Genomic DNA, 25,752 nt, shown 5'->3' with positions numbered 1-25,752 from the left:
GGGGGAGAGGGGCGGGGCCGGGGGGCCGAGGGGCGGGGCCAATGGGGGAGGGGGCGGGGCCACGCGGTTTGGGCGGGAGAATTCGGGCGGCGTCGGCGGCGGGGCCGGTGCGGGGCGGGGGGGGGCAAATGGGGCTGGGGGGGCAGAACGGGGGGGGCAGTTCTGGGATGGGGCAGTGGGGATGGGGGGGGGCACTGGGGGCCGGGGGGGGGGACAGGGCTGGGGGGGGGGGCTCTGGGATGGGACAATGGGGCTGGGGGTGGAGTGGGGGGGCGGGGGGGGACAGGATGGGGGGGGCAGCTGTGGGATAGGGCAGCTGGGGGGGGCACCGAGGGCTGGGGGGGGGCGAAGGGTGTGGGGGGGCAGGGGTTGGGGGGGCACAAGGGGGCAGGACGAGGGGGGTGGCTCTGGGATGGGGAAATGGGGCTGGGGGGAGCACGGGGGGCTGGGGGGGTACCCAGGGCTGGGGGGGCACGGGGGGCGACAGACCTGGTGGGGGAGGCAGCTCTGGGATGGGGAAATGGGGCTGGGGGGAGCACGGGGGGCTGGGGGGGGCAAGTGGGGGGGGGGCAGAACCGGGGGGAGGCTCTGGGAGGGGGAAATGGGGCTGGGGGCGGAGTGGGGGGGCTGGGGGGGTACCCAGGGCTGGGGGGGCGGGGGGGGGGCAGCTCTGGGATGGGGAAATGGGGGTGGGGGGGCAGAACGGGGGGGTGGCTCCAGGTTGGGGTGATGGGGCTGGGGCGGCTCAGAGGGGCTGGGGGTGAAGGGGGGGGCGGCTTGGGATGGGGCAATGGGGCTGGGGGCAGGATGGGGTCCGTGCGCGCCCCCCCCAGTGCCTGTCCCCCCCCCCCCCCAGGTGCGGGTGTCGGAGCCGCCCGCAGGCGCCCGCCATGGCCCCGGTGCGCATCAGCTTCGTGGTGTCCTTCTCCTCGCAGGTCCCGGCGGGGGGGGCTCGGGGCTGCCCCCGCGGCCCCGTGGGGGCGAGAAGCAGCGAGAACGGGGCGGGTGCATGCCGGGGGGGGGGGCTGACGGTGCCGCGGTGCCCTCCGCAGGACCCCCGGTACCCGGTGGAGAACCTGCTGCGTGGTGACGGCCGGCGGCCGTGGCTCAGCTGCCCCCAGGACCGCAGCCGGCAGCTGAGAGCGGAGCTGCAGCTGGAGAGAGCCAGCGCCATCGGCTACGTGGACGTCGGTAAGGGCGGGGGGCTCGGCCCCTGGCCCCCCCCCACCCCCCAGCAGGGTCCCTGCACCTCCCCGCGGCTCGGAGCGGCTCCTGCTGGGCTGCGCGCGAGCCCCGGGCAGGAGCAGCGCGGGTGCCCCGCGAGCCCTGAGCCTCCCCCGTTCCCTCCCCCCCCCCCAAAAAAAAAAATGCAGGTAACTGCGGCTGCGCCTTCGTGCAGGTGGAGGTGGGGCGCTCCTCGTGGCCCCTCGGCCAGCCCTACGTCCCCCTGGTGCCCAGCGTCACGCTGATGACGCCGGCCGAGTCGAGGACGGGCGAGAACCGCTGCGGGGTCCGGATGTTCAAAGAAGGTGAGGGGCGGCCCGTCAAAAAAAAAAAAAAAACAAACAAGGGGCGGAGGGGTTGGGGCCGCCCCTGAAGCCCCCGTCCCTCCCCCCCCATACCCCCCGCAGCAGATTTTCTGGCGCTGGCGGTGGGGCAGAAGTGGGACCGGCTGCGGCTCACCTGCAGCCAGCCCTTCTGCAGGCGCGGGCAGTTCGGGCTCTCCTTCCTCCGCCTGCACACCCCGACCGACCCCGAGCCGGACCCGCGCCCGGCACCGGTAGGTGCTGTCGGGGGACCCACGTCAGGGTGGGGGGGGTGCCGGGGCTTCTCCTTGTGGTCTGGGGTGGGCGCGAGGCTCTCGGCATCTCCCCGGCGTCGCCTTGTCCTGCAGGAGGGCGCCGAGCTCGCCGACAGCCCCTGGCGCTGCAGCCCTGCCTTCTGCAGGACTCTGTCCCCAGAGCCACGCTCGTGAGTAGCCCGGGCTGGGGTCGCGGAGCAGGGGGCTGGGGTGGGCACGGGGCCTGGGCTGGGGTGGGCACGGAGCCTGGGCTGTGCTGCCTGGGGCTCGGTGAGCCTGGGGGTCTGCTCCGCTGGGTGACGCTGGTCCCTAGGGCAGCCGAGAGCCCAAGGACCCCGCAGGGAGCAGGGGAGGGACCCGGCCCCCTGTCCCCAGGGATATTCTGTGATTCTGCGGCCCACCTGGGTCAGCTCGGAGCCCTCCCGAGTCCCTCCTCTCCCTGCGGGGCCAGGCCTGGAGCCCCCCGGGAGACGTCTCCCAGCCGCGGTGCCTGGCACCCTGAGCACCCCCCCGGCTGGGGAGCGCGGGGGCTGAGCGGTGGCTGTCCATGCCCAGGAGCTCGAGGGAGGAGGAGCAGCTCAGGAGCCGCCTGCAGCAGCTGGAGCCGGGCACCGCATCCCACGCCTGGAGCCCGGCCCGCCTCAGCCGCCCGGCCAGGATGGTGCTGTCGGCGGCGCGGAGCCGGGCCATGAAGCCCCGAGCCAGCACCGGAGCCCCAGGGAGCGGCCCCGAGCTGCCGGCTGAGGACCGGGGAGGCCCCGCAGCACCGGGTGAGCAGGGACATCAGCACAGGCAGCACGCGCCCCCAAAACTGCCCCGGGGGACCCCGTCCTGCCCGTGGCCGGAGGGATCCCATGCCGGGATCCGCGGCTCCGGGGTGATCCCATGCCCTGGGGGGGGCATCCCGCGGTTTGCCTTGGCGGGGGGAGGACGCGCCACCCTCCTTGCTGGGCCGAGAGAAGCGTGGCCGTGAGTCCCACTGCTCACGGGAGTCCCGCGAGCCCTGTGCCGGGCAGGATTTCCCGTCCGGGTGACCCCACGCTGCCCCACGGCAGGGCTGGCGCTCAGAGCCCTGGCTCCTCGGACCCTCAGGGGCGTTAAATCCCCTGCGATGCCCAGCCCCTCTGCCCCATGCTCCTGCAGGGACCAACAACCAGGTTCCTACGCTCCTGGGGGCCAGCAGAGCCTGGCACACGGCTGCACTGTGCCCCTGGCTGGTCCGTGTCACGCCGGTGTTCACCTACCCGCGGGTGCTGTGCTTGTGGCCCCTGGCGCTGCGGCGGGAGGAAGGCTCACCGGCTGTTGCTCTCCAGGGTCCACGCAGGACGCCCCTGCACCCCCAAAGAGGGTCCGCAGGCAGCCGGGCAGCAGGCAGAGGGCTCACGGCCCCGCAGGCAGGTAATTAACCCCCCACATCACCGTGTTTCTCCTGCCCAAGCCCGGTGATTTTGCTGCTCTGAGCCTCCAAGCCGGCTCCTTCCCCGCACCCGGGGGTCGGCCGTGCGTGGTGCCTTGCCGGATCCAGCAGCTCCCCCCCGGTTTCTGGCTGGTCCTTCCCACTTCAGGGGGGGGACAGTGCACAGCACAGCGAGCCCTAAGCTTGCAGCACCTCCGCAGGGCTCTGCCAGCTCCCGCGGGGAAGCCCAGCGCAGGAGGGAGAGCCCGAGCCCGCGGCCACAGCGAGGGACAGGCAAGGGCAGGCGGCGGCGGAGGGGAGAGCGGCGGAGGGGAGGAGGTGGGGCTGTGCCCCATCTGCTCGGGTGAGCGCTCGGCGGAGGTGCCTTCGGCCTCAGCCCGGGGCTCCGTCCCCAGGGGTCGGGGATGCCCTGAGGAGGGGCTCGGCGGAGGTTTGGGGACAGCCCCCTCACCTCCCCTTCCCGCAGGCTGCTTCAGCGTGGCGCTCCTGCCCGCGCACGCCTCCCGCTGCGGCGAGGACGACTCCGACTCCGACGTGGAGCACCCGTCCTCCCCCGGCGCCCGGGTGCCCTGCCCCATCTGCGAGCTCCGGTTCAGCCCGGCCGAGGTGCAGCGGCACGCCAGCACCTGCGGGGAGTGAGGGCAGGGGCCGCGGGTGCCCCCGACGGCTGCTGTGCAGCAGGCTCGGAGCCCCCCCCCGACCCCCACAGAGCCCTCGCTGTGCTGGGGGGGACCAGGGGGAGCTGCGGGTAGCGGCGGTCGCGCAGACCGACCCCCTTCGGCGGGGGTCCCACCGCAGACGGGGGGAGGAGAGGAGCTGCTGCAGTGCCCAAGAGGCCGAAGCCACGTTGGTGGGGAGGGCAGGGGGGGCGCATCCTGCCCGCCCCTCGTCTCGCCAGGCACCCCGAGACACCGGAGCAGGGCAGGAGCCGCCGGCCGAGGCGCCCCGGCAGCAGGCGGGGAGGTCGCTTCCAGCCCGGCACCAGGGAGAATTGGGGGGGGCTCAGCTGTGCAAACGCTGTCACGGGAGGCTCGTGCGTTGAGGTTTAAGGGCAGGCTGCGAGGGGAGCTGTTGGAGAATAAAAAGAGCTAAAAAAAACAAAAACCCCTCTGCGTCTGCTTGGGCACAACAGCGAGGCCCCAGGCGAGCGCTGCCTGGAGGGAATGCAGCACGGCAGGCGGGCACAGGGAGGAGGAGGAGTTCACCCATTTTTTTCCTGAAAATTGGACCAGTACAACTGCGTACTGGTCCCAGGACATCTGGATCCAGCCCCAGGGGGTGGTGAGGATGCTGCAGCTGTACAACCCCCCCCCTGCCCCGGGCACCCACCCAGCACAGCCGCACATAAAGAGCGGGCCCTGCAGCGGGGCTGGGACACACCAAGTCTAGGACTCAGCAGGAGAAAAATACAATTTATTTACAAGTAGAAACACTTTAAAAATGTCTCCTCTTGCCCCAGGAGTGCCGCAGGGTGAGAGCAGGCAGCAGGGAACCAGGTTCTCGCCGGGGGTGTGTGGCCCTGCCCAGCCTGGCTGTCCCCTTCCCCTCGCCCTGGTCCCCAGGGGCTCCCAAACCCCTGGCAGCTCTGCCCCAGTCTGATGCTGGGCCAGCCCCCCCCCGCTTCCCCCCCCAGCCCTGGGAGGGTTCAAACCCCTGTGGCAGGGCAGGATTTGGCCCCGCACAGAGACTGGGGCGGCCCTGGGGCAAAGCAGAGCCGGGACAGGGGCACGGAGGTGGCCCGGGGGAGCAAACACGCCCCACACAGCTCAGGGGTGTTACTGGGACACGCAGAGCAATGTCGGGGGGGGGGCGCGATGGCCCCAAGCACCCCTGGCACTGCTCCCGGTCCCGGTGCTGCTGGGGCTGGCAGGGAGAGGCGAGGGGCAGCGGCTGGGTCCGGGCAGAGCTGGCGGCGCGGGGCTGGGGACCCTCAGAACTTGGTGTCCTTGAGCGCCCTGCGACTGGCCTGGAAGAGAGAGCAGAGGGTTGGGGGGGGGTCACCCCGGGGTGGGGGGCAGTGGAGGCAGCTGTGCCTGCACCCACGGCCTCGGCGGCGCGGCGGGGACGGCCACCCCACCCCGACAGCAGGACCCGGTCCCGCTGCCCCACGGAAATGGGGCGGGGGATGAGGCCGTGCCTCACAGCCATCTGCTCTCCAGCTCACGTGCCCCATAGCGGGGGCGTGGGGTGAGCTTGTGCTTCCCCTCCCCACGCCCCGGGAGGGGGGGGGGGCTCAGGGACGACCCCCCCCTTTGCCCACCTTGCCCTTGGGGGACTTGGCGGAGGCGATGCGGGGCGAGCGGCGCGTGGTGCCGTGGGGCGAGTTCTTGGGGGTGGCTTTGCGGCTGGCGGCCCGGCGCAGGAGGCTGTTCCCCAGCTTCTTCGGGGTGTTGAGGATGCTGAACGCCATCGACTGGCGCCTCTCGGCCTGCGGGGGAGGACGTGGGGCTGTGAGGAGCTCTGGGCAGGACGGGGGGGGTCCCAGGGGGGTCCCAGAGGGGTCCCGGCCCCCCTCCTCTGCTCTCCAGCCCCCACGGCCCCACTCGCCTGCTTGCTGGGTGCCTGCTGCTCGCTCCGCCGGCTGACCTGGGAGCTGCGCCGCTCGCCGCGGTCCCGGGGGGTCTGGGGACGCGGGAAGCAGCTGACGGGCTTTTTGGACTGGAAGAGAGGGGACAAGGGGGGGGGGACCTCAGCTGGGGGCCAGGCCCGTGGGACCACATCCCCGGGAGCACACAGCGAGGAGGGGAGTGACTGCAGCAGAGCCTGGGGGGGTGCTGGGGGAGGCAGAAGAGCTCGGAGCTGTCCCCCCCCAGTGCGCCAGCCCTGTCCCACAGGAGGCACTGGCCCCAGGGGTCCCCATGCGCAGCCATAACCAGGTCCCTGGCAGCACCCCCCCAACTCCTCCGGCTCCTGGGGGTGCCTGCGGTGGGCCCAGGGGCTCTGCTCACCTCGGGGGTCTCGGGGCCCTGGTGGGACTCATCCGAGAGCCGCTTGCGCTGCTGCCGGGTGGTGATGCCCCCGGCCCAGCCCGCGCTCAGGGTGCTGCGGCGGGCGGCCGTGCTCGCGGCAATCTGCGCGGGCTGCATGCTGGCGCGCCGCAGCGTCTCCTTGGGGTCGCCCGTCTTCATCTCCTCGTCCGTGATGGTGCCCAGTGAGTTGGAGGGCTGAGGAGGGGGCGATGCTGAGGGGGCTGCCCTGGGGGCCAGCCGCGCTCCAGCACCGGCCTCCGGGCACAGCGGGGACGGGGACGGGGCAGGGGCAGCCCCAAAAACTGCCCCCTTACCCGGCTCTCCAGCGGGTAGCAGGTCTTCAGGTGGGGCGGGCAGGCGCGGTTGCGCTGCTGCAGCTCGGCGATGCGGTTCCAGTCGTCCAGCTGCTCCGGCTCGTCCTGGCACGTCCCCAGGTAGATGCTGCTCCGGCCTAAAACCGAAGCGGTGAGGGCTGGGGGGGCAGCAAGGCGCAGCCCCCAGCCCCCCCCCCCCCCCCAGCAGCATCCCCCTGCCCCGACTCACCCAGGCTGGAGCTGCTGCCCGCCTGCGAGCGCCTCAGGGAGCTGCGCGTGGCCGGCCGGTAGCCGGGGAGGCTGAGCAGCGCCGAGTGGCCGGGGGTCTCCTGCGGGGAGGAGGTCTCGGGCTTGGCGAGGGATTCCTGCGAGGGGAAGCTGGCGAGGGAGCGGGCAGAGGTGGCCGAGCGCAGCCGGCCCTTGCCCGGGGCGGCTTTTTGGGGCTGCTCCGAGCGGACGCTGCAGAAGGACGTGTCTGCGCTGAGCGGTTCCTCCGTCTTGGGCTCTTTCTGGGAGAGGGAAAAAAAACCAGGGTCAGAGCCCGCGGCGAGCCCCCGGGCCGCGCTGCGTCGTGCCGTGCCCTCACTTTCGTCATGGTGATGTTGATGATCTGCGTGGTGCGGCGCCGCGCCGAGCGGGTCCTGCAGCCCGAGTCGAGGGAGAGGTCGCCCAGGGAGCTGGCGCTGCCCTCCAGCTTGGACTGCGTGCGGCTGGGGATGGGCGTGAAGTAGAGGCTCTCCAGGGACTCCACCTTGCGGGGCAGCCGCTGGGACGCCCGCGACTCCGCGCTGTCTGGCACGGCCGAGGCCTCCGACTGCGAGCGGGCAGCCTTCCTGCGGGACAGGGGGGAGGGCGACGCGAGGGTTCGCCACCAGGAGCCAGAGTTTGTGATGCTGGCAGCAGAACCGGGCCCCCCGAGCCGCGGACAGCGTTACCTGGTGGAGTTGAGCGGCTGCAGCTCGTCGAGGCTGAGGTCGAGGCTGTCGGTGCTGAGGTCGGCGGGCTTTTCACGGAAGCCTTCCCGGCTCTTCAGCGTGTCCGCCGTCACCTGGAACTTGCCGAGCTCCCGCAGCTGCCGATCGGCAAACTCCACCTGGGAGAGGAGCAGTGAGAGGCAGGCCCTGCGAGGCGAGGAGGAGGAGGAGGAGGAAGGCAGAGCCCCGCCGCGCCGTGCCCACCTGAGCCTCCAGGCTGCGGACCTGGCTGGTGAGGTTCCTGCAGTTCAGCTCTGACTCCTTGGCCTGCAGGACGCTCTGCTGCAGCTCCTTGGCCAGCCTCTCCGACTCCGTCCTGAGCTCCGCGTTCTCCTTCTGCAGCTGCTCCATCGCCTTCAGCTTCTCCGCCAGGTCCTGGTTCTGCTGCTTCTTTGCGTCGTAGTGAGTTTTCGCCTTCTCCATCTAGGAAGAAGCGGAAGGAAGAAAACCTGCAGCCCATCGAGCCTCCCACAGGGCAGGGCTGGGGCTGGCGGCTCGCAGCCTACCTGGGCTTTGTAGTGCTCGGCTGCCTGCTCCTTCTGGGCCAGCTGCTCCTGCAGCTCGGCCACCTTCTCCTGCTGGCGGGTGGCCTCGGTCTGCAGCTCGCCTTCCAGCACCTGCTCGTGGGGAGGGAAGGCAGCGAGTCAGAGCCGCCCCCATCCCTGTGCCACCCGAGCAGCACAGCCACAGCTCTCGGGGAGCCGAAGAGGCCACCAAGAGCCACGGGGCTCGCCGGAGACAGCCCGGCTCAGGACACAGCTTCAGGTCCCTGTCGACTCACCTTAACTCGCTGCTGCTGGGTGCGGGTGGCCTTCTCGTGCTGGGTCAGCTTTTTATTCAGCTCCTCCACCTGGAAGGGCACGGATTTGTTACACCAGCCCCGGGCACAGGGCTCCCGGCCGCAAACTCCCCCCTGCCACAACCAGCCCCGGTTGTGAATTCCTCCCTCCCACGGCCCCGGTGCGCAGGACGGCTCCCAGCACCCCGCACCCAGCACCCCGCGTGTCGGTTAGCAGACCCGAGGCAGGCAGCTTAGGGCTGCCCCGTGTTAGTCCCTGCGGGGAAGAGAAGAGCTTTGCTCTACAAGCACAGAGCCGCCAGGCACTAGAAGCAAACCGAGACCCCTCAGCGGGGAGGACGAGAGGAGATGGGGCGCAGCACGGCACGCGGCACCGCGTCCCCCCCGCGCCCTCAGCTGGAGGAACCGCCTCCGCTGCCAACGGTTTGCTGCGGGATAAAGCAGCAGGAGGCCCAGCCCCGCGGGGCTGCTCCGTGCCAAATTTCAGCACGGGGCTCCAAGGGGCTGTTGCCACCCCTGGCACAAGGCGTCCCCCTGAGGGACCGGGGCGGCTGCCTCCAGCTCGCCCCGTGCGCAGCCAGGCCGGGCGTCCTGCGGCAGCACCGGGGGCTGGGGGTGAGGATGGGGATGCTTTGTCCCTCCCACAAGCCGATGGCCCCTCTTGGCCCCACAGGCTCCTGGCCACATGTGGGGCAGGGGCTGGGGGCAGCCTCTGGAGCGGGCATCGGCCACATCTGCTCGAGCAGCAGCGGTTCCCAAGTGCTGGCTCCGAGATGGGCGCTGCTTAAAAAATAATAATAATAAAAAGGCATCTCCAGCCAAGTCTACGTTTTGTGCAACCTCGGCGCTCTCCTCCCAGCGTCAGCCTGCCCCCCTCGGTTAAAGAGGGTGGGAAAAAAGGGGTGTTCCCAGCTCGCCAGCACCTCCTCTCTGAGGACAAGGCAGCTCCGAGCTGAGGACTCGTGGGCCCCCGTTCCTACTCCCCAGGGGCGGATGCGCGAGCCCAGAGACCTGGAGCAAAGCAGCGCCTGCGGCACGCGCTCCGGGGACACCCCGCAGCAGGGTCCCCGCTGCAAACAGTTCACAAGGAGGCGGCTCTGCTGGGAAGCGGCCGGGGCCACGCACCGTCACCGTTTAAGCAGCCGGCACTTCGCATGCGTTACCTGCTTAGCTTGCTCTTTCTGAAATACCTCTAGCTGCTCCACCTGTCGCGGGGCGAGCACAAAAGGCAGACGTGAGCACATCGCGGGCGCAGGGCACGCTGCCCCTCGCGGGGCCAGACCCCCCCAGCTCCCACGCCAAGCGGCCCAGGCTAAGGAGGACTCAGGTCTGTAGGAGATCCAAGCCCTGCTGACACTTCATTCCCCACGTACCTTTGTGAATTTGGGCCCTAAGAACCCCCCCCCCCCCCCCCGGCTTAGGAACAAAAGGGGTGGTGTGGGAGCAGAGCCCTGGCTGCGGAGGGCAGTGGCTTTTGGCGAGCAAGTTCTCGGGCAACCAACGTGGCTGGAAGCCACCAGAGCCCTGCCAGTAAGTGAGGGGCAAGGCTCTGGAGGAGCTGACGTGTTCCCTCAGCGGGACAGAGCTGCCCAGAGCAGCCTCACGGCCAGGGAAAGCGAGACTGAGGGGGGCCAGATGAGCGCCTTCCCCACCAGGCTCTGCCTGCGCTCCCCCAGCCCGCGTCGGGCACCCGAGCGGGGAGGTCCGCGAGCCCCTTACCTGAGACATCAGCTTCTGCCTCTCCTCCTGGAACTTCTGCCTCTCCTCCAGCACCTTCACCTTGGCGTTCTCGTACTTATTGCTCATCGCCTCCAGCTTCTTCGCCACCTCCTCGACCTCCTGCCGGCTGCCCGCCACGAGCTTCTCCGACTCCAGCCGCAGCCGCTCCAGCTCCCGCGCGTGCTTCTCCCTCGCCTGGCCCAGCTCCGCGTCCAGCCGCTGCTGCCCGCGGCTCGAGGTCTCGCTCAGCCCCCGGTTCTCCTCGGCCAGCCTGGCGTTGGCCTGCTGCAGCCCCGCCAGCCGCTCGGCGTAGCTCGCCGCCTCCTTCTGCAGCCGCTGCAGCGCCCGCTCCTGCTCCGCCGCCCGCTCCCGCAGGGCCGGCACCTCGGCCGCCTCCAGCTTGCTCCGGGCCAGCTCTGCCTGCAGCACGCCGGCGGCTTTCGCCCTCTGCTCCAGGTCGTCGCGGTGCTTGCTCTCCAGGGAGGCTCGCTCAGCCTGCAGCTGCTGGCAGAGGTGCTTGAGCGGCACCAGCTCGCCGGCCAGCGCCTGGGCGCTGCTGAGCTCCTGCTGCAGGGAGGAGAGGAGCTGCTCCTTCTGGAAGTACTTGTCCTGGCAGACCTTCACCTCCTGCCGGAGCTCTTCCTCGCGTTCGCTTTGGCAGTGGCGGTCCCTCTTCAGGGCCTCGATGGTCAGCCGCTGCTTCTCCAGCTCCTCCTGGCACCGCTGCACCTCCACCTTCATCAGCGAGCACCTCTCGGCCGCCCGCGAGGCGGCGGTGGCCATCTCCGCCTGCAGCACCCGCAGCCGCTCTTCCAGCTTCTTGCTCTTCTCCGACTCGGCCACGATCAGGCGCTTCAGCTCCTTGCTCTCCCCCTCCTTCTCGGTGACCTGCCGGTGCAGGATGGACACCTCGTGCTCCAGGCTGCCGATCAGGCTGTTCTTCCTCTCCATCTCCTGGATGCACTGGGAGATCTGCTCCTTCCAGCTCTCCTCCGACCTGCCCTTCTCCTGAGCCGAGGCGCGGAGGGACGCCAGCTCCTTCTCCGCCGCGGCGATGGCGTTCCTGCTCTGGGACAGCTCTTTGCCCTTGTCCTGCAGCTCTTTCCTCAGCGTCTCCACGGCGCCGTCCTGCAGAGCTTGGGCTGATCGCGCGGCCTCCAGCAGCTTCTGCAGCTCCGAGGCCTTCTCCTTGTGCTGAGCCGCCTCCCTCCTCGAGGCCTCCAGCTCCGCTTGCTGGTGCTGGGACGCAGCAGCCCGGGCCTCGGCCGCCGCCCTCTCCAGCGCAGCGATGGTGTCCTGCTGGTCCCGGCACCTCTGCTCCAGCCTCTCCACCTCCAAACTCAGCGTCTGAGCCTCTTTCAGCTTCTCCTGGTACAGGTCTTGACTTGAGCTGGATTCCTGCTCTCTGTGGCGAATCTTCTCCTCCAGGCTTTTGAGGGACACCTCCTTTGAGTACACTGCCTTGATGCTGTCCATCTCGGCGTCGCGGGCCCTGGCAGCCCCCAGGAAGCCCTGCAGCTCGTTGTCCACCTTGGAAGCCCGCTCCTTCACCGCCTCCACCGAGGCGAGCTCGCCCTTCAGCTTGCTGACCGTCTTCTGCAGGTCCCTCAGCTCCTCGCCCCGCGAGACGTTCTTCAGCCGCAGCTCATCCAGCTCGCCCTCCTTCTCCTCGATGAGCTCCAGGGAGCGGGCCAGCTCCTCCTGGTGCGCCGACCGCTCCACCCTCTGCTCGTTGATGGAGTTCTGCAGCTGCACCTCCAGCTCTGCCTTGCGGGCTTTCTCGGCGGCGCAGTCCGCCTTGGCTTGCTCCAGCTCCTTCTGCAGGCGCTTCGCCTCCTCGTCCCGGCGCGCCAGGTCCTGCCCGTGCTTCTGCAGCGCCTCCTCCAGCCCCGCGCTCAGCCGCGCCACCTCGCCGGCCAGCCGCTCCGCCTCGCGCTCCCGCTCCCGCAGCCTCTCACTCTCCTGCTCCCCGCGGTGCCTGGCCGTGGCTTCGAGCTCCTTGCGCTTGAGCTTCTCCTCGGACAACTCCTTGGAGACGCCCTCGAGCGCCTCGGCCGCCCGCCGCACCTCCGCCTCCAGCTGAGCCACGCGCTCGGCCGCCGCTCGCTCGGAGGCCGCCACCTTCTCCTGCAGGGCGGAGACGTCGGCCCTCAGCTTCTGCCCCTCGCCCTCCTTCTCCTTCGCCTGCGCCCAGGCGCTGGACAAGTCGGCCTGGAGCGCGGCCAGCCGGTCCTGGTGCTCGCTGGCCAGGCGCTTCGCTTGGGCCTCCAGCTCTTCCACCTTCTCCTGCTCGGCCTGCAGCTGCTGGCAGGCCTGGCCGTGCTCCCTGCTCAGCGCCCTCACCCTCTCCTCCAGCCTCCCGCGCTCTCCTTCCTCCCCCTTGGCAGCCGAGGACGCCTCTGCCAGCTGCCGCTGCAGCGCCGCCGTCTTCTCCCTGCACTCCTCGCCCAGCTGCTGCAGCTGCGCCTCCAGCGCCTGCCTCCTCGCCAGCTCCTCGCCCCTCTCCTGCAGCGCCTGGTCGCGGCGCTGCGCGAGCTGCTGCCTCTCCGACTCCAGCTCCGCTATCCTGGCCAGGTTCCCCTCCAGGCTCTCGGCCGCCCTCCTCTTCTCGTCCTCCAGGATGCCCTCGGTGTTTCGCACCGACTCCTCCAGGAAGAGCAGCCGCTCCTGCAGGCGCGCGTTCTCCTTGGCCACCTTCTCCCGGTCGGCCAGCTTCTGCTGGCTCTCCTTCAGCCTGCCCTCCAGCTCTCGCAGCTGGGCTTTCAGCGCCTCAGCCGTCCCCACCTGGGCCGTGCTCTGCTGGCACTGGGCGGTGAGCTCCAGGACGCGGCCTTCCAGCTCGCGGACCTTCTGGCTCAGCTCAGCCTTCTCCTGCTGCATTTCCAGGGACGAGGCTTGGCAGGCCTCTCGGGCTTTCTCCAGGCTCTGCAGCTGGCCGCTCAGGGCTACCAGCTGCGCCTCCTTGGCCTGCTGGAAGCGCTGCAGCTCCTGCAGGGCCGCGTCCCTCTCCTGGGCGGCTTTCTCGCACTCGGCGCCGAGGGCGGCCAGCTGCCTGGCTTCCCCTTCCATCTCCTGCGTGACCCGCGCCAGCTTCTCCTCGCTGTGCTTCAGGCTGCCGCTCAGCTGCTCCACGCGGCGGCTCAGCCCGGCGACGGCCTCCTGCGAGGCTTGCTCCCGGCGCCGCAGGTCCTCCGCCTGCGCCCGCTCCTGCTCCACCTGCTGCTGCAGCCCGGCCGCCTCCTGCTCCCTCTGCAGCAGGAAGCCGTTCAGCTTCTCCACCTCGGCCGTCAGCGCGTCCACCTGGGCCGTCAGGCGCGCCTCCTGCGCCCGCAGGTCCTGCTCCAGCTGCTCCTTGGCCAGGCGCAGCTCGGCGAGGGAGCCCTGGAGGCTGGCGATGAGCCCGCCGAGCTGGAGCTTCTCCTCCTCGAAGCGGCTGCGCTCGGCCTGCAGGGCTGCCTCCCGCTGGCTCTTCTCCTCCTCCAGGCGCAGGATGGAGGCCTGGAGCTCGATCACTTGGGCAGTGAGGCTGGACACCTCCTGCTTTAGCTCTTCCAGCTGGCAGAGGGAAGAGGAAGGAGGAAAAAAAAGAAAACAAAAACATCCCCAGACGTTACTCAAGCGGCACCCAACAGTTTCACAAGAGCTTCACGCCAGCGGGAGCAGCCGGGCACGCTCCCTCCCTCCCTCCCTGAGCCCCCCGCACCCCCACGAGCCCTGCCTTCAAACGCCTTGGGCCATTTCTGAGAGCAAACTCCTTATTCCACCACGCATTTGTGCACACCACGCACAAATGCAGCTCCGTCCCCAGCTGCCCTGCGCTACTGGGGCTGGGGCGGCCGGCAGCAATGCGGGGAGCTGTTCCCAAACACTGCGTGCACGGGGCGCTCAGCCCCACGGCACCCACAGACAGCACCCAGCTCTGTCCCCTCTGCCCCCTGACCGCCCCCTCCCCACGCCGGGGCAGGCTTTGCTGGGCACTGCTCCACAGCCAGAGGAGTTTTGGGCCGGCTCTCCTCACTGGAGATCTGTCTGTACCTTCAGGATGTCGCCCATGACCTCGCCCTTCTCCTGCGTGCTGCGGTCCCCCAGCTTGGCCAGCTGGTCCTCCAGCAGGGAGATCTTCCCCTGGAGAATCTCGATCTTCTCCTCCAGGCATTTCTGGGGACAGAGACGGGTGATGGAGCAGGGCAGAAGGCAGGGCAGCCAGGGGCAGTCACCGAGCTTTTTTCTGCGAGCTTTCTGACAGCCTCGTCTCGTGCTTTGTCACCGGCGTGACGGCCGCAGCCTCGCCGCTGGTCGCTGGAGCAGCCCCAGAGCCTCACCTTCTCCTGCAGGGCAGCCCGCAGCTCGCCCTCCAGCTGCGCCTGCTTTTCCTGGGACTGCGTCAGGGCGGCGTTGTGCTCCTCGGAGAGCTCGTTCAGGGCGTCCTGCAGCTGCACCAGGTGGCTGGCGATCTCCCGCAGCTGCGGAGGGAAGCAGGGCAGGCAGCAGTCAGTCTGAGCTCACCCCGCACGGAAACAGCCGGGGCCATCCCAAATCCTGGGTGCTCGCGGGGCCTCGTCAGCCACCCTGCATCCAAGGCACCGAACGCGGGCAACGTCCCTTAGAGACTGGGGAGGCCAAAGCCAAAATGTAGCTGGTGCCCGGTGAGCCGTGGGAAGCACAGCGAACACAGCCTGAATTTTTAAGGCCGATGTTGCCCTTGGTCTGAGGGGTGCAGGGGTACAAATCTGGGGACAGCGCTCCTCCGTACCTTGAAGGAAAGGTCCCCGTTCTCCTCGGAGAGCTGGTTGATCTTCCGATCCATCTGGCCTTTCTCGGTCTTCAGGTCCTGGCACTGCTTCAGGGCCTCGTGCAAGCGCACCAGCAGGCTGCGGGAGAGGAGAGCAGGACAGGTGAGGGCACCGCTGGGCTGACGCTGCGGGGTACTGCTGGGGAAGGTACCCGGTGTACTGTGTGGCAGTGAGAGGGCACCGTAACAAACCCAGCCCAAAGCTGGGCCCTGGCGCTGCCGGGTAGAGCAGGGCCGGGGCAGGTGGTTGTGTTCTGCAGGGCCCTGAGCACCCTGAGCCGAAGGGAGAGGCAGCTGGCCCTCTGCAGTGTAAAACACATCAAAGAATCACCCCCCCAGGCTGGAGCTGGGCGTCCTTCCCAAGCAAACACACCACTGGGAAAGGGACAGGGCAGGGACTGGGACAGCACAGCAGGCGACTTTCAAGCCCAGATCAGATCTGATCAAACTCGTGGGCGAGCAGCTCGGGAAGGGGAAAGGGTCGAGAGCTCCATCCGCTGCCATCAGCCTCAGAGTTTCAGGCCAAAAGCAGTTCTGGGCTCACTTAGCTGCAGCCCGTCATGAGCTGGGTGGCCTGTGCTGAAGATTCCTGCACCAAACACAACGGCTGGGCTCCAGCAATGCAAACCTTTGGGAAACAGCATCCAATATCTCCCCGAAAGCTTTCAGGGACACAGAGCCTGTCCCAGAGCTGGGAAAGCCTCCCCGTAGGCTGTAGCCTCTTCTGGGGGGCTACATTTGGGGCAGCGTGCCCTTTTCCCATAAAGGAGCTGGCTGCTGACGTGCAGAAGTGGCCGAGAGCAGCAGAATGATATGCTCTCAGCCCTGGCTTGTGCATTACCAGGGAAAAGACGGACAGCACGGAGCCGAAGGACGTGTGAGTGCCGAGGAGCGGCCCAGCAGGCGGGCAGCAGAAGCCCCCGGGGGCGTTACCTCTCGTTCTTCTCCCTCAGCTCCTCCATCTCCTTGGGCTCCAGCTGGTCGGCAGCCTGCCTCTCGTTGAGCAGAGTCAAGCGGTCGATCCGGTGCTGCATCATGGTGATCTGCGCCTCTGCGGCGAGAGAAGGGAGGTGGAAACGGGCGCGTCACCATCTCCTGCTGCACGGCCCCGGCAGCAGGGCGGGAGCTCTGTCCTCCCCCCAGCTCTCAGAAAACACTGAGCGAGGACCCAGGAGCCAGGCTGGCAGCGCCGCCGTGGGGCACCAGCACAGCTCCAGGTGCCTTCTGTTGCTCAGGATATACAAGGGGACGTAAGAGGGAAGGAGGAACCCGCCGTCCGTACGCGCCACGGGAAATCCCCGGCGCAGAGAGCGTTCGAGACGTGGGTGGGAAGGCTGCTACGCCTGCCAGCCTGTTCCCAGCCGTTTGGCAGCAGGACTAACAGCAACCTCCAAGATCTGCCTGCTCGGAGTTGTTATGACAGCGCTGGAGCTGCCTTGGCTCCCCCCAGCACTGCTCTCTGCAGCACGTTTTGTTCCAGGCTAACAGGCAAGGCTCCTTGGTGCAGCCGTGGCCCCACAGAGGCACGGCCAGCCCCAAGGTGCCCGGGCTGCTCGGGACGGCAGAAAAGCCCCAAAACCGCAGGCTGCGCTCACCTGGGGTCCAGCAGGACAGACCGTGCCCGAGCACAGGGCGCAGGGGGGTCAGAGCTGTTACAGCAAGTCCCAGAACCCACAGGAGGTCTCAGTCCCAGAGACCCCCCCCCCTGCACCCCAGGACGCCCCGCCAGCTACCGACCCTTTTCCGTGATGAGCTTGCGGTTCTCTGCCAGCTCCAGCTCCAGCTCGTCCCGGTTGTCCCTCTCCACAGCCAGCTGCTTCTTCAGCCGCCTCAGCTGGAACTGGGGGGTCTGCATGACGTCCCCCACGGGCGAGGCCGGCGGGCCGGGCAGGATGCTGCGGGACCACAACGCCTCGCTCGGTTATCCGGAGGGGCAGGGAGGAGCTCCCGGTGCTCCCAGACCCGCTGCGATGCCACCACCCGAGCAGGAATCCCCCTGTCCCAGCCCAGCGCCAGCCTCTAGCCCGCAGGTACGAAGCCAGCTCCGGGACAGAGCGTCCTTCCCCCTTCCACCGCTGCCAGAGCCTGTCGCAGAGCAGTCAGCGTGCTCCAGAGGTGGAGGTTTAACGCTTGCTGCCAGAATGGCAGCAGTGATGCAAGCCTGGCCCTCCTCAAGCCACCCCAGGACAGGAGGGGACCACGACCTGCTCCGGGAAGTGTCTGTGCTAGCTGCAGAGCCAAAAAATAACTGGGGTGAAAGCAGCACAGAGCAGCCTGGCCGCAGCTCACAACCATACATCACAACGCCGAGCCCAAGGTGCCTGCACCAGGAGAGCACCGTGGCAAGCAGGGGCCCTCCTAGGGGTGTGTGGGTGCACCCCAAGGACACTTGTGGGTCCCATCGTCCGTTCTCCCCCCCCGGTACGTACCTGTTGACGCTGGAGGAGGAGGCGACCTTCTGCAGCTCCAGGAAGCGCACCTCGCGCGCCTGCGGGTGGGGGAGCCCCGGCGAGCGCTCCTCCGAGCCGCTGCTGCACGCGCCGGGCGAGGGCTGCGCTGCTGGAACACGGGAGCGAGGGGCAGGTGAGGGGCAGGCCACGGGCCTCGGGCTCACACCGGGAGGGTTTGCAGAGGTGGAGCCTCAGCTCTGAACGCCCAGGTGACCGCAGGCTCCCTCCGGGACGGGTCAGCCTGGCCAAAAAGCTGGAACAGGCCTCACATCCCTCCTGCCCCCCTCCACCCACACAGCGGGAATGCGCCCGGCCCCCCAGCTCCGTCCCCAAGGGCCTGTTCTCAGGGGAGACGAGGCTGTGCTTTGTCCTGTCCTTTGTCCCCTTACGGGACGCTTTTGTGGTGCTCAGTGCGACAGGCAGCAGCCCGGGGCCTTGGGCTGGTTGGCAGCTGGAGCAGTGCAAACGGGGGAAAAACCAGCAGTTTTTATGCTCTGGAAAAAAGCCACCTGCGCTGCTCAGATGCTAGCAGCACGGGAGCCGGGCAGCGCGCAGCACTTGGAACATCTCACCCTGCTGCAGAAGTGAGGGCCTGTCTCTGTGCCCCCCTGCTGGCGTCTGGACATTGCCACAACAAAGACAAACAACCTTTCATTGTTAACAAGGTGCTGCACAGATGCCAGCTAGGGAAAACCCACGTCTGACAGCCTGCTCTGCCTGCACAAGGTTCATCTAACGCCAGCCCATCGGTGCCCGCAGCACAGGCTCGCGGGGTGGGCACCGCGCCGGGCACCGCGCTCACCTCTCCTCTGCAGAAACGCCTCCAGGTTCTCAGTCAGGCTCTCCTCGTTGTCCAGCACGAACTTGAGGATGTTTGCCAGCTCGACCTGCGCCAGAGGAGCCGGGGCTTAGCCACTGCCCTGCGGCAGCTCTGGGACCGAGGGGCCGGTGCTGGCTGCGGGGGACGCGGGCGGGCGCCCACCCGGCCCCTGGCTGGCACCAGGGCAGTACCTGGGTCTGGTAGTCGAACTCGTTCCAGTTCCCAGAGCTCTTGCTGCTCATGGAGCTGTGGTACAGCAGCAGCACGGCCACCTGCAACGAGGCAGAGCATCAGGAGAGGAGCCGGGCAGCACCAGCCATGCGCGGGTTTGGCCCCCGAGCCGCTCAGCACCCTGGGGTGCAGCCCCCCCCATCTCGGGGCCCCCGGGACACGGCTGTCTCTTCCAGACCCCACGCTTGGTACGTGGCAGCAGGGACTCGATCCGGGACAGAGGACCCCTTAGGCACGGCGGTACCTTGGCCAACTCCAGCTCTTCTCCCTCCAGGAGCTTCTGCGCTGACACCAGGTTCTCGGTGGTCGATTTGTGCTTGCAGAGCTCTGCAACACCAAATGGGATCTCCAGTCACACGGGGGCCCTGCCACCGACTGGGGACGAGCAGCAGAGGGAGGAGGAGGGAGGCAGAGTGATGGGAACGGCTTCGTGGTGGGATACGTCACCCACCACCCCTCGGCGGGTGTCCATCACCCCAGGCCAGGGGCTCGCTCCGAGGGGCGCCGTGGATGCTCGCCCTTGGAGAAGGGGCCCGGGCGGCGAGGCACCAGTGGGGCTGCGCCACGGAGCTGAGCCACCAGCGCACAGCCCCTGGTGTTACCCATGGTTGGGTTTTTTCCCCCTCGCCCTCAGCCCTCTGACCACCCTCGGGATCGCTCCGTGCCTTTTGCTGCTCCGCCAGCGGCACCAGCCCGGCTGCTGCGCTGCGAGGTGGGACACGGCACCTCCGCGCCCAGCGCCCCTGCTGCGGTGAGTACTCCCCAGCTGGATTTGGCCAGCAAGGACTTCCCAGATTGGGTTCTGGGCAGCCCTGCCTGCACCGAGCAGAGCTGGCGGTGTGGCCGGGGTCACCCGCTGCCCGTGGTGTGCGCAGGCACAGCACCGAGCCCTGGCAGAGGTGGGCACGGGGCTGCTGCGCCCCTCGGCGCAGGCTCTTACTCTGCAGAAAGCTGCGGATGAAGGCTGCTCGCTCCGGCAGGGGCTGCTCCAGGGCAGACTGCCCCTCCTCGGTCTTGTGGCTGCAAGAGAGCGCAGGCGGCCGCGTCAGAGCTTTACGGAGAGGCTGAACAAAGGCTGCCTTCACGGAGAGGCAGCTCCTTGCAAGCAGGGGCTTTCCCGGGGCCACCTCGGTAGCGAAGCGAGCAATCCCCCATCGCGCCAGAACCGTGTGGGCGAGTGAGCCCCACACGCCTCTGCCCCCCGCCCTGGAGCCCGCGCCGGATTTAAGGGGGGGAACTGAGGCTGCCTCTGCCATGGCTCTGGTCCAAGACCAGGCTTTTGCTCAGCGGCAGCCGACACAAACGGTGGCCACGTGCCTAAGACCCGCGCCGGCCTGCGCTCCGCTGGGATTGCATCCGAACCCTCGGCTGCTCTCAGACCGCCAGACGCGGGGACTTGCCGGGGAAGGTGCAGGCACGAGGATTTCCCGTTCCCTGGTGCCGTGGGATCTCCCGGCCCCCTCCGACCAAAGGCAGCTCGCCCTCGGGGCAGCCCCTGCGACGCCCTCCCTGCCACCACCCCCTTCCCAAGCCGCGGTCGGGTCGGGCCGGGCCGGCTGCCTGCTGAGCACACCCCGGTGATCCCTGCTAATCCCAGCCACAGCTCGGGCCGGGGAGGTTGAGCAGGTCCGGCTAAATATATCCCAGCTCCCTCCTGCCCGCCCAGCGCCCTCAGCGCCCCGCTCGGAGCAGGCTCTCGTTACGCCGCACTGCAGTTAATTATAGCAGGCAGGCTCCGAGCGGTGCTCGGCCGGGGCGCAGCCTCGCAGCCGCCCCCCCCCCAGCGCCCCGCCGGGTCGCTAATTAAGCGCGTGCCCCGTCCTAGCTGCAGCGCCCGCTGCGGTTTACGGCTTTCAGTCAGCCCCGCTCACAGGGGACAAGCGCAGCTCCTGGGACTGGAGTTCCTCCATCCCTGCCCCGAGCACGGCCCCGCACCTCGTGCTCGGGAGCGGCCCCCCGTTCCCCGAGAGCCATCGGGACAGCGCCACGGGGCAGAGCTGCCGCTCCTTAAGCTGCTGCACAGACCCTGAGCTTCCTCGGGACCCCCCAGGCTGAGGCTCAGGACAACTCGCCGGCTGTTTCCTCGCCCAAGCAGCAGAGGAACCGCATAAAGTTCCACGCACACGCGCGCGGCCAGGAGAGCCCCCGGGACTCACATTTCGTTGATGATCTGGATGAAAACGCGGCAGTCCTGGAGCTGCGAGAGGTCCCCGAGGGGATCTGCGCACACCTTGGTGCTGTTCACCTGGGGAGGGGACGGGACGGTGAGCAGGCAGCAGCCCGGCAGCTGCGCCACAGCACCCCCGCCTCCCCCACCAGTGGGACCAGTGCTGGTGGCGCAGGGACCCCCCCCCCTTCCCAGCGCCCCGCCGGGACGAACGGAGGCAATGCCCGCACCCGGCCCCTGGGCAGCCCCCATCGGGACAGGCTGGCACGCAGCCCACTCGTCACGGTGATGCTTCGCCCAGGCACGGCACAGCTCTGTCCCCGTCCGTGGATGCTCTTTAAGGTCCCTTCCCACCCAAACCATCCTGCGATTTACGAGGCAGGACCCGCAGGACGTTTTTGGCCCAGCTCCTCCCGCCTTCCACGCCGGCCGTGCCCTCCGGGCTGGTTTCCAAGGCAGGACCGAGCCCTCCCAGCGCTTCGGGCTGCTCGGCAGGAGCAAGCCCCCTCCTACAAACCCCACCGTGACCAGCCCCGGCGTCGAGCTGCCGACGGAGGGTCCCCAGCCCGGGCGGCAGCGCCCGCAGGGGCAGCAGCCGAGCCCCCCCAGCACCGCCGCCAGCCGCAGAGCCGCTCCGGGGCGCGGCGACGCCTTACCCAAGTGAGGAGAGCCGCGGCTCTCGTGGCGTGGAGAGGCATCTCTGCGAGGCTGCCGGATCGCTGCCCGGACCTAGGAATGCCAACGGAGGAGGAAAAAAAACAAAAAAAATATGCAATTAAAGGCCAAACGTAGCAATTACATTCCTGTACAGCCCGCACGTGACGCCGGGCACCGGTGCCTGTCGGAGCAGGACCTGCCCTCTGCCCGACGCGCTGGGTTACCGGGGGCAGCGGCCGGCGTCCTCATTTTCGGTCCGGAGAAGCAAGGAACAGCGGGGCTGGAGAAACAGCGGGGCTCCGGGCTCCCTGTCCCCGGCTGTCCCCCCCCGCGGGTCGGAGCGCCCGCTCGAGCACGAGCGTCCCCGAGGCAGGCCGGGAGGGACGCTTCCAGCCTCACGTCGCGAGGGGACGGCGGCGGAGGGGGCGCGGGGGGGGAGCAGCCGGCGGCCAAGCCAAGCGACAGCACAGAGCAGCAATTGTAGTCGGGTGACCCAAATTCCCCGGGGAACGCACGGCCGGGAGAGCGACGCGGCGCCTCCGCGGGGCAGCGCCCAGGTGCGGCCAGGAGCCCGGTGCCGGTCACAGCGCTGCCCGGGCGCCCTCGTCTCCGCTCGGCGTGCTGGGGACGGGACACGAGGAGGGGGAACGGCACCGGCGGCTGTGGCCGCCCGGGTCTCCCCGCTGAGATTTGGGGACGTTCGCACGGAGGCTCCGTCGTTTCCTCCTCCTCTAGGAGCCCGCCGCTGGGGAGCACGGAGCCTTCCCGCGAACTTCCCGAGCTCGGGAGGCCGGCGAGAGGCTGCACCCGGAGCCCCGGCTCTGCCGCCGCCGCCCTCGCTGTGGCAGGATCCCAGGACCCGTCCCCGCCGCAGGCACGGGGCCGCTCCGCCTCCCAGGGGCTCCGACGAGGGAGAAACCCGGCGGCGAGCCGCGGGGCCTCTGCCGAGCGCGGCGGGTCTGGTGTGCCGGGCGAGAGCCCGTCCGGGTGCCCCGGCCCTCCCGCACCTCCCAACCTTTCCAGCACCTCCTTCCACACCCTCCTTCCCCCCCCGCCCCGGCTCACCGCCAGCTTTTCAGGAGAAATTGAACATTTGCCGTGCAGCACCGGGGCCTGCGCAGCCCCTGGGGAAGGCTGCTTCGGCTCCCGAGCCAAAACCTGCCGGTGACGGCGGTGCCACCGCCAGCACGTCCCCCGGCGCCCTCGCCTTGCGCCGCGGCCGCGCTGCCCCAGCCCCGCTCCCTGCCGCAGGAAGCCGCCCTCCAGCCCGGCCTGTCTTGCAGGTCTCGCCCCGGTGGCGTAAATCAGCCCAGTCACGGCTCCGTCCCCCCCGGGGTCCTGGGCGCTGCCCGTCCCTGCCCGCGGCAGCGGGGGCTATCTCGGCGCTGCAGCAGCCTCCTCGCCACGGCCGGTGCTGCCCTCGCGGAGATAGCATCTATCGGGGAGCCCCAGCATCCCAGGCCGGCTCCGGCTCCCTGCAGGAAACCCAGGTCTCAGCGCCAGAGGAAAACGGCACGGCTCAGGGCTGGGAAGCTACCCGCGCTCGGGGAGAGGCCGGCACAGCACCGGGAGGCACGGCTGTCCCGGAGGCGGGGAGAGCAGAGCTTCCGTAGGCGCAACGGGGAAGGAAAAGGGGGAAAAAAAAAACACGCAAAAAGAGCGAACCCACCGGGCTGGCGGGGCTCAGAGCCAGCCCTGCCTTCGGGACGGTGCCGAGGTGCCGCGGGTTGCTGCCCGGCCCGCTGCGAGCTCCCCAAGCACCGTTGTCCTCCCCGCTCCTGCCGGGCCGCGCCAGTGCCAGCAGCACGTGGACTCTGCTCTCCCCGTCCCCGTCCCCGTGCCCCCGGGCCGGCAGCACCCGGCTGCGGTGCCAGGACCCCGGGGCCATGCTGGCAGCCCCCAGGCGTCCCCGCCAGGCTCCACGGGGCTCCCTGCTCCCCAGGCGAGCGGCAAGGCCGAGGCTCGGCTGGGCAGGATGCGACCTGGGGACGCCCGTCTCTCGTTTCACATCAGGAATTCCTCCGCTGTGCCCGGTCCCGAGCTCCTTGCCGGAGGCGGGGAGGGCACAGGGCTGCCCCCGGTCCCGTGGGACGGCAGCAGGGGCTGGAAGGAGCGCGGGGAGGCCGCCAGCCGGGACGTCCCCGCGGCTGCGGCGGTGCCGACGTGCGGAGGGCCGGCGGCAGGGACGCGGGAGCGCTGCCAGCTCCCCCCGCGGCGACCTTTGCCTCTGCCGTCCCTGGTGCCACCCCCGAGAACCCTGCTGCGGGGTGCCGGTGGGGGCTGAGCAGGGCCAGAAATAACCCAAAAAAAGCCCACCTGGGGATATCCACCAGGATATCGGAGCCTGGAAGGAGGGGCAGGGCGAGCGGCCGTGCCCGGGCAGCACGGCGCCCGGTGCTCCAGGGCCTTCTCCGTGCCCCGGTTCTTCACCACCGCCGTGTCCCTGCCGGTGCTGCTGCCCCGGGGGTGCTCCCTACGGCACCCTGACCCCCCACCAGCCGGTCCGGAGGCTCATCCAGGCACCAAATCCCCGCAGAAATCTGCGGGGTCATGCCGCCGGGAGCCCAGATCCAGCCCCGACCATCCCCGGAAGCTTCAGCCGCCGCGGATGTTTTAAGGCAGCCCAGGCGCCGCGGCTCGGGCTGCTCGGAGACACGAAGCACCTGCAGCCCGCCCGGGCTTGGCCGGAGCTCCGGGCGCTGGGGAGGAAGGAGCCCCCCCGGCTCCAGGCGCGGGAGCTGGGCTAAAAACAGCTCGTCCCCGCGGCTGAGGCACGCACCTCCCCTGCGCACGGACGGACGGACAGCGGGGGCACGGCAGGCTTTCTCCATCCCAGCAGCCCCGGGGAGCATCAGCGCTCCCGGGGCAGGGTCTGGCCCTGGCACCATCCAAAATTCCTCTTGCCGAGCGCGAACGCAGCCCCCGAGCCGCTCGCCCCCCAGCTCCAGCATGCCAGGAGCGGGGCGGCTCCACGGGCACAGCTACCGGGGCTCTTCCACCCTCGACCCCCTTCCTCGACCCCCTTCCCCCTCTGGACCCCTCCGACGGCAGCACAGAGCCCCCCGTGAACGCGGACCCACTGCAGGAAGACGTCACGCTCCGCATGAAGGCAGCGGGGGGGGAACGACCGCGGGGCTGAGGAGCGCGAACGCGAAGGCTGCACGGCTCCTTCCCTGCCCCGGGGACCAGACGGGGGGGGGGAAACCCAAGGGGCTGGGGGGTGCTGAGCCCCGGCGGGGGCACGGGGACGTCCCCACGGCGTCGTCCCCTGCTGTCGTCCCCCCCCCCCAGCGCCCGCTCCAGTCAAAACACGGCGTTACGCAAGCGGGCGCCTTCCTCCGGGCTTCGCAGCCAGCCAAGGAGCCGCGCGCGTAGGGCCGGGGAGGGGGGGGGACGCGCACCCTGAGCCCCCCGCCCCACAGAAAGCGCCTGGTGTCGCCCCCAGCCCCACGCCGGACGGCCCCACGGACACGGGGGGCTGGTAGCAGGGGGGGGGACGCGGGCAGAGCCGCCCCGCGCAGGCGGCCGAGCTCCCGGATGTTGGCGAGCGCAACTTGGCCGCGCGCCCCGGCCCCGCGTTCGCACCTCGGGGACGCGGCGGTGCCGAGGGCGGGGGTCCGGGGGGGGGGCTGCACCGGGCCGGGAGCCACGGGCTGCCCCCCGCCACCGCCTCCTCCTCCTCTTCCTCCTCCTCCTCCTCCTCCTTCCCCCCCCCCCCCCCCAGCCCCGTTCGGAACAAGCACGGAAGCCGGACAAAGTCTTTGTTCGGGCCTTACCGGAGCGCTACGGCCGCCACCCGTGCCTCGTCGTCACTCCGCCATCCGTGTGCGGCCCCCCCCCCCGAAACCCCTCGGAGGCCGGGGCGGCGAGCGGCCCTGCACAAAAGAAAAAGTTGTGTTGGGTTTCGGCCGGGGCTGGCAGGAGATGGTTCCCCTTCCTGGCCCGCGGCCACCCCACGTCACGGCAGGGCTGCGCTCGTTAAAGGCGCACGGCACAAAAAGCCGCCGGCTCCGTGCGGCGAGGGAAGGGGGGCAAAGGGAAGCCCCCCGCCCATCGGGGGGGCCTCCCCGTGGGGCCGTGGGATGGGGGCGGCGTGGGGGGACCGGCCCTGGGGGTGCGTGGGGACCCTCGGCGAGAGGGTGCCGGGGCCCCGCGGCAGCCTCGAGACCTGGCGGTTTGGGGTTTAAAGCACGGAAATGGGTAAAAGTGATTTTCTGCGCTGAGCGAAGCAGCGCCTCGCCTTCCCCTGCCTCCTCGCTCCGTTTGGAAACGTCCCCGACCCCGGAGCCACAGGCTTGAGGACGTGGGCAGTCGCCGGACAGCAGCCAGCCAAGGGGAACGTCACGGTGTAAAGCACCATCCTGAGAGCCGCCTGAACCCGGCCGGGGGCTCCGCAGCCCCCCGGGGACCCGAGCCGAAGCCTCTCCTCTAAATCCATCCCAGGGGTGCAGCGGGGGGGCTGCGGAGAGAAGCAGCGGTGGAAAGCGAAAGGTGTGAGCCCGCAGCAGCCCTGCGCCGTGCTGAGTGCTGGGACACGGTGAGCTGCAGGCACCCCCACGGCCCTGCGATCCCCCGGACCCTGGGGCCCCGGAGCTGCTGGCCCAGCCCCACGTCCCGGCGGCTGCCGGAGACCCCGCGGAGG

The 25,752-nt window shown here is 69.7% G+C and overlaps 2 protein-coding genes across 6 annotated transcripts; one reads left to right on the top strand and one right to left on the bottom strand.

Moving 5' to 3' along the window:
- Positions 1–45: 45 nt before the first annotated feature.
- Positions 46–4,322, top strand: XNDC1N (XRCC1 N-terminal domain containing 1, N-terminal like). 2 transcript variants are annotated; one of them, XM_083824465.1, is made up of 10 exons: positions 46–107; positions 857–935; positions 1,053–1,191; positions 1,374–1,529; positions 1,635–1,780; positions 1,895–1,971; positions 2,357–2,571; positions 3,115–3,199; positions 3,419–3,561; positions 3,685–4,322. In XM_083824465.1, the coding sequence occupies exons 2-10, from the start codon at positions 891–893 to the stop codon at positions 3,855–3,857; spliced, it is 1,179 nt and encodes a 392-aa protein (XP_083680591.1). In that variant the 5' UTR covers positions 46–107; positions 857–890; the 3' UTR covers positions 3,858–4,322. The 2 variants fall into 2 exon arrangements, with proteins under 2 accessions (XP_083680591.1, XP_083680590.1); XM_083824464.1 differs by having other exon boundaries at positions 1,632–1,780.
- Positions 4,323–4,610: 288 nt separating this feature from the next.
- On the bottom strand, positions 4,611–25,048 carry NUMA1 (nuclear mitotic apparatus protein 1). Of its 4 annotated transcripts, none has more exons than XM_083823739.1 (27): positions 22,183–22,442; positions 21,335–21,390; positions 21,110–21,182; positions 20,443–20,531; positions 19,227–19,306; positions 18,531–18,613; positions 18,247–18,327; positions 18,038–18,122; positions 17,215–17,344; positions 16,523–16,680; positions 15,719–15,836; positions 14,747–14,864; positions 14,316–14,456; positions 14,029–14,151; positions 9,994–13,548; positions 9,438–9,479; positions 8,257–8,325; positions 7,982–8,092; positions 7,680–7,898; positions 7,437–7,594; positions 7,088–7,334; positions 6,731–7,010; positions 6,502–6,638; positions 6,167–6,382; positions 5,766–5,876; positions 5,479–5,646; positions 4,611–5,184 (listed from the first exon to the last, which is right to left on the bottom strand). In XM_083823739.1, exons 3-27 carry the CDS (start codon positions 21,149–21,151, stop codon positions 5,149–5,151), a joined length of 6,597 nt encoding a protein of 2,198 aa, XP_083679865.1. In that variant the 5' UTR covers positions 21,152–21,182; positions 21,335–21,390; positions 22,183–22,442; the 3' UTR covers positions 4,611–5,148. The 4 variants fall into 4 exon arrangements, with proteins under 4 accessions (XP_083679865.1, XP_083679864.1, XP_083679863.1 ...); XM_083823738.1 differs by having other exon boundaries at positions 22,176–22,436; XM_083823737.1 differs by lacking the exons at positions 21,335–21,390; positions 22,183–22,442 and adding an exon at positions 24,887–25,048.
- Between the last annotated feature and the right edge of the window lie 704 nt (positions 25,049–25,752).

This window comes from Anser anser (assembly GCF_964211835.1).
Source record: "Anser anser genome assembly, chromosome: 1".
Classification (NCBI taxonomy): domain Eukaryota; kingdom Metazoa; phylum Chordata; class Aves; order Anseriformes; family Anatidae; genus Anser; species Anser anser.
The sequence above is the reverse complement of the archived record's forward strand: the minus strand, read 5'-3'. Positions and strand labels throughout refer to the sequence as shown.